The sequence below is a fragment of the Astatotilapia calliptera genome, chromosome 22 (assembly GCF_900246225.1).
Source record: "Astatotilapia calliptera chromosome 22, fAstCal1.2, whole genome shotgun sequence".
NCBI lineage: Eukaryota > Metazoa > Chordata > Actinopteri > Cichliformes > Cichlidae > Astatotilapia > Astatotilapia calliptera.
Window position 1 is genome coordinate 11,573,471 of NC_039322.1, and position 9,484 is coordinate 11,582,954.

The 9,484-nt window shown below is 41.2% G+C and overlaps 1 protein-coding gene across 2 annotated transcripts in view; it reads right to left on the minus strand.

Annotated features, from left to right (window-relative positions):
* rbms3 (RNA binding motif, single stranded interacting protein) overlaps positions 1-9,055 on the minus strand; it is a 292,860-nt gene extending 283,805 nt beyond the window's left edge. The window contains exons 1-2 of one of the 2 annotated variants that reach the window (XM_026155390.1): positions 8,748-9,054; positions 5,538-5,726 (exon numbers count right to left, since the gene is read on the minus strand). In XM_026155390.1, coding sequence (XP_026011175.1) covers positions 5,538-5,711 — 174 coding nt within the window. In that variant the 5' untranslated portion in view covers positions 5,712-5,726; positions 8,748-9,054. Of the gene's footprint in view, positions 1-5,537; positions 5,727-8,747 lie in introns of both variants that reach the window. The other variant, XM_026155392.1, reaches the window with a different exon arrangement.
* Between the last annotated feature and the right edge of the window lie 429 nt (positions 9,056-9,484).

Below are 9,484 nucleotides of genomic sequence, written 5' to 3' on the forward strand. Positions count from 1 at the left end.
GAAGACAAAAACTTTCACTTTACTTTCCTCACATATTCTTTGCATTTTGATACATTAGCTATTATATCACCTTTCACTGGATCGTGCTGAACTTGAATGTTAATCGAAAAAATTAGGCACCACAGATAATGATATATATAAACAGAAGACATCCCAAGCTTTCACACTGCAGCTGAAGCCACATTGCCTAGCAAGGTGAGATGCCATCTACTTTTTTACAGTTATCTTAATAATCACGATGAGCAAGAAGTAATTAAGCAAGTGCACCAACAGCATCTGGACAAGTCATCACAAAGTCAAGAAAGTTCCACTTACCTGACTTGAGCTCGCTCAGGTTGATTTTACAGTTTAGCAAACATGAAATTCATTCAAATCTGGACCCAGTAACATTTGCACAGATTTTAATTTTCGGATCGTTCATTTGAAAGTGCACACAAATTCAGTCGAAGCAATTTAACATAATTTGCTTCCTCTGTTCCTGAATGTTTGTCATTTGTGTAATCAAATACAACAGCAATAATCACTGGTACGACTGTTCCACTCCACGCATAAAAGCTCACTCCCCAGTGACTCATTTCTAATGGAAAGAAAACACAAATTACCACATCGAGGGAGGAATAGATCAGTCGGTTTTACATTCATGAGAGATAAAATAAACTGTCCGTAAAAAATAGAGTGCACACAGGTACAGGCATTAACACACTCACGTAGACAGCCCCTTTAGAAAACTGTAGAGAACAATTATAAAAACTGCATGCTCAGCAAGCTAACTCCTACAAGCAGCCATAGGCTTTGCACTGCCGACTTATTTTTGCTTCCAGTGCAGTTAATGAGTTAAAGGTCAGTAGGCTGTTATGACACCAATTAGTGCAATATTTCAAATCAGCACTGGTGCTCATCAGCAGTGGTGGGCCCATGCTTTGAGATTTCAACAGAGCTAATTGGAGAATAATCCGCACAAGGCGATTCATCATGGTGAGGGATGCAACTGAAAGAATCCCTCAGGGTCGATTAGGGGTCACGGACTGCACTTGAGATAGTGTCACGGATCAACGTGGGGGTAAGGGCACAGCAAATATCCGTGCGGGACCACGTTAGGGTTAAGTGCACGATCAGATTCAGCACATTATAAATCAACACATTATCAATCACCACAATACTTGAAATGTGCAATTCACTTGTATTTTTATTTTTATTCCTATTTATTCTATTTATCCCCTTCGTATATTTTATTTATATTTGTCTCTGTATTTATATATGTGTGTGTATGTGTGTGTGTGTATATATATATATAATATTCTGTAACTGTAACTTCTGTCGGTGCTGTGCTTTTTGGAAATCGAATTTCCCAGAGGAACCCACCCGAGGGATTAATAAAGTTCTATCTTATCTTATCTTATCTTATCTTGTCTTGTGTTTCTTCTACAAAATGCCTGGGTGCTGAGCTGAGACTTTTCTTTCTCTCTTGTCAGAGGCTCTTCGTGGGCGTTTTTAATTTTTCGTTCCTCCTGACAGGTCATTTCAGAGAGCCATTTGTGGTCTGAACACTCCCTACATTAGTCAGTTACTCCATACACATCTGGGCACACTGCCGAGGGTGGATCAGATGCTGTGACTTTTGACTGTCTGGTCATCAGCTGACCTTTAGCAGAAAGACACCTTACAACAGCTGGAGTCTCTTCTGTGCACAAATGTCCAAACAAAGGGCCAAACAAAGTAGCAAGCTACTGCAGAAGTAGCAAGCTAGGTTAGTTACCTTTCAGTCTGAAATGTTTAGTTATGAACAAACACCCTAAAATATTCATGTAATAATAGTACAGACGCAAGATTAAAATAGTGAATCCTGGTGTCTCTGATCTACTGATACGGATTATCAACGGTGAATCAAGTGGGGTCAAATGTTAAATCCAGGATACCAATTATATATTATTAAACGTATAACTCAGTTTATGGTTGGTCAATTGACACCATGGTGTTAATAGAAAACAACCAAGCTGAAAAAAAATTTGGTGAGACATTTTAAATGCTCTTTTTGAAAAAAAGCCTGCTCAAAAAGAACAGCCTACAGTTAGCATGCAACATTAAAAGTACAAGCTTGGGATTAATTGCTCACTAAAGGGTTTTTCATCAGGTTGAAACAAATGTTAAACCTTTACTTTCTTATTCCTGGGAATACAGGGTCAGTCTGGGGATTCAAACGGGAAAATATACTTTCGCCACCTAACTTCCTTAACCTTTATGCAACAGCTGACTGAACTCATGATGACCTTATATGCCACCGCAGCTCTAAGCCTGCGCCCACAGGCCAAACTGTGTCACCTCATTCTGTATGATGCATCACTAATAAACAACAGGGCAGGCGAGAGGCGAGCACCCTTTAACAAGGACAGAGCAGTGGTCCATTTCCACTGATGACACCTTGATGAATTAACACTCCAGAGGAATCGATGAATCCACGGCCGCAGTGGCCTGCTTGCCAAACAGTTGGTCAGGCCAGTGGCGCTGGGACCCGCGGTCCCCAGGCGATGTTTCTGTGAAAATGCACCACTTATTAGAATTATCTACTCTGCTAATTAACAACAGAGAATGGGGAAAAAAATTAAAAAGGACAAAAAGATGCCCACTTCTGCTAGCTTCAATTAGAAAAAGGTTAAATGACAGCGACAGTGGTCTTGTTGCATGTTGTGGTTTGTTGTCTGCTTATGTGGAAACACCCACAGTAAAATTAAAAACTAATGTTTAATGTTGCCTCTGTGAGCTTGTTAGAAAACCTCTGCTCTCTGAAATGTAAGCCTTCATGCCCCATTGCTTCACAGTGCAGCACAAACAGCTAAACACTGACAAATGCCCCTGTTCAACATTAACAGACTGCACTCAGCCTTCCAAGGTGGCAACATTTATCATTACAGCCATTAATGTAAGATATTTGTACAAAGGTTTTGATTTGTCAGTAGACAATAAAAGCAGACATGGACGAGTCAATGTTGGATTTAAAAGGCATAGGTTGAGGTTTGAAAAATTAAATCTTCACACCAACTGCAGGTGGTAGACCAGTGTATGTGTGGAAATTCTGATGGTCTTATTGTGCTGAATACCTCAAAGGCAGGAGATCTTCTATCCAGTCTTATAGATGGTGTGTATTCATGTGTATGTCAAAGGACTGTAATAAGAGACTTTAGTGAACTACCTGAAAGAATTCAGATAGCGAACATAATCTAAGTTTGCATGGTCACAAAGTATGTTATCCTACAGTACTACTGCACAATTACAACTTATACAAGAATTTGTCACAGACTGCAGTAACTGCAACAAAGCAACTAGCTCCATGAGCAAAGGGTGTTTTTGTTACAGTTCCATTATTCCACAGGTCCATATTCAACATCCTTTGTCCAATACATTCACCATCCCTCCTCTTGCACATGTCCAAACCATGTCAGCCTTGCCTTATAAATTGAGCTGTTCCACTGACCTCCCTCTCATTTCCACACACGTATCCACTGGCTTTCATTCCTCTTCTCTCCAGAGTATACCTCCTCCTCTCTTCCACCTCCTCCCCACTCTCACTACAGATCATGTCATCTGTGAGCATCATAGTCCACGGAGGCTCCTGCCTGATCTCATCTGTCAACCTGTCCATCACCGGTGCAAACAAGAAAGGGCTCACAGCTGATCCCTGATGTAATCCCACCCCCACCTTGAACCCATCTGTCAATCCTACTGCACACCTCACCACTGTCTTGCCCTTACATACTTCTCTGCCACTCCTGACTCCTCGTGCAGTACAGTTCTTATCATCACTTTATTATATGCTTTCTCTTAGTCCACAAAGACTCACAGCAACTCCTTCACTCTCAAAGCAAATATCACATTTGTAGTACTCTTTCCTGGCATGAGACAAAGGGCCACAAGCCAGTGTAGTCCTAGTGTCAGTCACAAACCAGAGGGATGCATCAGGAAGGGCATATTCGCCAGTTCAAATATGTAGATCATCAAGAATGAGGTCGCTAGCATTAAACGTGAAAGTAAAAGTACTGAAGTAATAGTTGCTTTATTTGATCACAGCTGCAGAAAAATCCCCTAACTCATTAAACTGCAGAAATTTTAGACATAAGTGCAAAGACTTCCTTCAGGTTAATACCTAATATTAAGTAGAGTTAAATGCTACAGTAACAAGCTGAAACTCAACCTAAAATAACTGCATTGTATGATTATGACTTTTTGATGTTAGTTTAATGCTTCAGAGGCCCTTTCACCTCACTAAGTTGGAAACCCTAAAGCGTGATGTCGATTACTGTACGCTCAAACTCTGCTCAAAGAACTCAAAATTGATACAGCAAGCCATGACAAGCAACCCATTCAGAGCTGCCAGTAGCAGTCAGTCCAGTCATCTAGTGAATGTTTTTGATATCTGTTGTGGTTATTCAGCCTCTATCTCTTCTCTGCTCTGAGGCGTGCAGAGCCTCTCGGGCTGATTGACGGAAAGAGGTTCTGGCTCCTGCCAGAGAAGCATGATTGACATCCTTGAGATGGAGCACAGCCAGTGAGGATTTTACTGTCACTCTTGGACGTGCAGAGGGCTCCAAAATGGCAGAGGGTTGATATGTTTGAGAATGAGCGCTCGCATGAGGGAACTGCACAATCCACTTGGGTTTTGATAAGTAATAGGAACAGGTCCATACCACAGCGGTGCTTGATATTTTTGCGTTGACTGGACCCTTTAAAACAACTGAGGCATGAGAGCAAAAGTAACTATAGTTTTGAAGCAACAATGCTTTGCAAACATGTCCTTGCAGAACTGGAGAAGTGTCGAAGCTCGTGATTGAGGACTGACAACGCTTAACACTAGAGACGGTCCGATATAGGGTTTTTAAGACCAATACTATTAATAGGGAATTTAAAAATAAGATATTGGCCGATATTTATTCTTTCAGGCACACAAAACAAGCAGGTCTCCCAAACATTTCTTATAAGCTGTTATTTATGAGCCATTACTTATATAATATGGCAATGTAGGTTAAAAATAAACGTGTTATAATGTTGCAACAAGTTATGATTATTCATTCATGGCCTGCCTAACGCTCTGTGTTTGTCGCATTCCAATCACGTGCGTTGCAAACAGGTAAGCTGCAGAGCGCCCTCTGGTGGGCAAACAATACAATGTACAACACTCGCAACCTGGCTGAAGGGTGTTTCGCCTGTCTCTTCTTTACTTCTCTAAATTTAAATTTTATACGGCAAGAAATTACAATTATTTGCTGATACCAATATATCAGCAAATAGCTAGGATAGGCTAATATTGCTAGCTGCCAATATCCATTGTGCTCTTCCTAACGCCCCACAACATAAAAAAATGTATTGGCAAAAAATGCAACTTGGCTTTTAAGCACTGGAACATAAAACACACTCAAAGTACAGGATATTTCCCACATAGCTCAACAGTCAGGCAGGATCTCATCACTCAACACACACATACACATGTACAGACACACCCAGACCCAGCGCCTGCAGATGTGCAGCAGTGGGAGCCTGTAACTCACTTTTTTGTCGTCTTTCTGCGTTGCTGGCTGTGCATCTTTACTGTGGTTGTCAGTGGAAGGCCTGCCACCGGCATCCATCTGTCTGTCATCCACTTCATTCTGCTGATCGGCCCCTGACCGAGGAGAGCCCAGAGGGCAGGGCTCAGGCTGCTGAACACCACTTTGGACCTCCATCTTCCCCTGCAGTGCCTTTTAATGGTAGCACGAGATTGCAGAAAATAATGACGAAAGAGTGGATGAATGAAACACTTGGACTGACTTACAAGTCATGGTTGTTTTCACAAAATCTCTGCACCAGTGTTTGTATTCTGAGACATATCTCAGTCTGACATCACTATCGATTTCCAGTATTTATTACAAAAGTCGTTCGAGCTTTTCTGCATTATAAGTCATATCACTGGAACACAACTGTGGGGTAAATATAATCCCATCTTTAAAATTTTCAAAAACAAGGGAGACATTTAGACATTTCACATCAATAAAGGCACGGGTGTAATCACTAATATTAAATGGCATTAAAGCTGGAGTCTGTTTATGTAAGTTAGCCTTTAGGATTTGGGTATCATGCATGACTAACTGGAAAATTTGAGGACACTCAGTCATAGTTAACAAGTAAAAGGTCTGTCAAGGAAATTCCCATCAGGCTCTGGTTGCCATTCTCTCAGCTACAAATGAAATAATTAAAACTTAATAATAATGATTATATCACAGCACAAAATGATTTGCTATCCTTCCCATGGCACTGCACTGTATCCTAACCTAACCTCTGACTTTGCACAATATTATTAGTCCCCATGTGAAAATGTAATTTTTATAAAAGGGAATTACCCAAGTGCTGTTAAACAAAGCTTAAAAGTTTTATTCTGAATGTAATGGATCACTTTAATCCATGAAACCCTGAAACTACCAGAGTCAAAATGATTAGCCCACCCAACGCTAATAGTCAATTGTGTATCCTATCTGCTGGAAAACAGCGCATGTCATTTGTTGTAGTTTTAGGTAAGTCTCACACACGTCTCCTGATCTGAGCCTATTCTTTTTTGGTGAATTTTACATGCTCCTCCAAATTTGTGGTCTTCTGGCATGGACTTCCCTCTTCAGTTCACCCTACAGATTCTTAATGGGATTCAAGATAGTGCAGGCCAGTCAATGGCATTCACTTTGCTCTTATGGAAGTAGTTCTTCACCAGGGCTGACGTATGTATTGTGTTGCTATTGTGTTTTGGTGCTGGCTGCTTGAGGTTTTCTTTTAGAATCTTCACGTCCTTCGTTCTTCGTGATTCCTCCCACATTGATAAAATTCCCAGTTCCAGACGCACTGAAGCATCCCACAGCATAATACTCCCACCGCCGTGTTTCACCATGGGGACTGGGGACAATAGTCTTTGGGTTTTACACCTCTCCCATCTTTCTCCAAACTAAAGCATCTTTGTGGCTAAAGAGCTCCTTTATACACTGGAAGAATGTGCTTCCAGCATGCATAATGTTTCTCTTTCTTTAATTTGTCTTAAAAGTGTCTCTTCTGCAAAAGCAGAGTTTATCTTGATCTGCAACCTTGCAGTCCACTCTTGTGCAGGTTTCAAGTGATTTTCTTCATTCAGACTACAATTCCAGACTTGGTTAAGTCACTCACATCTTGGCTGTTGTTCTGGAGTCTAAACACATCATTAATCACTAGTTTTCTTTTAAGGGTCTTTGAAATCTTTCTCTTCTTACCTCTGATGGGCTTGTTCTGTACACCGTGGCTCTCTTTGAGTTTTCTTAATGATACTTCTCACTCCAGTTGATGACACTTGGAAACAGTGTCATAACTTTGCATATCCATCTCATCCTTTGTGAGCATCAACAACTCTTTTTCTCGAGTTAACTGATTTATTTTGTTGTTGTCATGAGGGTTTCTCAGGTGTGAGCTCAAACCTTTGCTGAAGTGTTTATACTGTTTGTAAATTGGAAGATAAACCTCAGTTTTCATTTTATTTTACAAGCTTTGGGCAACGTTAAAGCACATAATTGCACAGCAGTGGTTTGTGCTACGGCTCGAAAAAAGGTCAGTTTTCAGTGGGCTAATAACCCTGGTCATTTGGGGTGGGTTTTTTTTACCCAGATATTATGCTGTTATTGTGTGGAAATCTAAAGCGAACTAATATTTTTAGAAATAGGATGTTGAAAATCCCTTACTCTGTTAAAAAGCATTTGGGAAGATTTTGAGAAAAACTTTCAGTTTGGGGACTAATAATTCTCTCCTAATCTGTATGTGTTTGTCACACTGAGAGCACTTAAAAAAATAAACTGGATAAATAACAGATGTTTAAAAAAAATTTCTGATCAAACAACATGTTTTAAATTGTAACCTTATAATCTAGAACAAAAAAAAAATCATTTAACAGTGTGGTGCATGCAAGGAAGCATTATCTCAGTAGTGAGGACTTGTTTTTCCAGGTCTCCGAACAATAAAGCAGAAGACAAACAAAGTAAAGACAAGTGACCTCGTTTGAAGGACAGATCTGAAATCAGCATCGGGTCGATGTTTAGCATCTGAGTTGCTTCATTTTGCATTCTGGGGCCATTAATAAGTTATGAGGTCAGTTGGTTGTTCTTGCAACTGAGATGAGCTGCCTCATAAATACATGTCCTGAAGGACCTTTCACTGAGCATTATAACGCTGCAGCCCAGTGAAAACTGGCACAGACACAGACAGGTGAACTTCACCTGTTGGTCCCCGTTAATGAACCCTTGTGATGTTCCTCGAGTATTATCATTTAATTGTTATAATGCAAAAAGGTTACAAAAGCACTAAGTGGGACTAGAAGTGACTAACTCTGCAAAGATTATCTTAGCGTGTGGCGTGTCAAAGGATACACCTCTTGCAGGTCTCTCTATGTTTGGCACCTAGCAGGTGAGGCCCGAGGTCAGTGCAACATTCAGTGTTCAAAGTTCTCCTTCTTCAGCTGCTAATGTGAACTCGCCTGCTAGGTCTTCCGTTCACGCTCACAGCTAAAAATGAAGCTGCTGCTAACCGTGGACGTTTCACTTAATGCACACCAGAGCAACTCAAACATTTTCTAACGTCGTCCCGACTTCAAGCGACACAAACATCCTCCCGAGGGGGTTGTCGCTCCTAGCGCTGTGCCTGTGATATTACAATGGCTTCAACAGCGTAACGGCAGCGGCACACCAACACAAACAAGTTCCAAAAGAATGCCGAAATACCTCTGTCACTTCTTGGCTCCTCGTTATGTCAGAAGCATATCAAGAGGAAGATGCGGTAGTGCAAATTGCTTTACATCTCTGTTGTTGCTCTGACGCGGAAAGCCACAGCAGTCTGGGGCACAACAACAGGCAACCGCTTCATTTAGTTGTATGAGAAGTTATTCCGTCAAAAGCTGGCCGCGAGGCTTTGAGACGCTCAGCTCGAGCCCAGGAGGCAGTGCACGATGTCAAAGCCACACAAGCCGCTTCAGCTGCTGCTGCTGTCACGGCGGGCGTGTCCCCGCAAGCTGTCATCAAACAAACCCACCTCCCGGTTACACCGAGCCCGTGTCAAAAATGCTGCCTTCAGGTACACCTCGAAATATCCGAGAGAGCTGACGTTTGACATCGCTGTCGTAGAAAAGTTGCTATAAAGCAAACCGCTTTTCATACTGAAAAGTAGCAAAAAAAGATTAAAACGTTAGTTTTATTTTTTTGTTATTATTTATAAGAAACGTAGTCATTTGAAATCGTAGCGAGTGTCCTCTATGTTGCACTTTTTTCACACAAATGGCAAAAAGAAAGCAGACATACTACTCTGCACGAAATGAGAGTATAACACAGCTGCTAATTGTAACTGCTAGTTCTACTAACAATTGATTCTTTTTCCTTCTTTAGGCCTTCTAAGCAGACATTTCCTACAGTTTGTAAAAGCAGCAAAAGCTCTGTTACAGTGGGAGGGGCCGACCTACACGGCT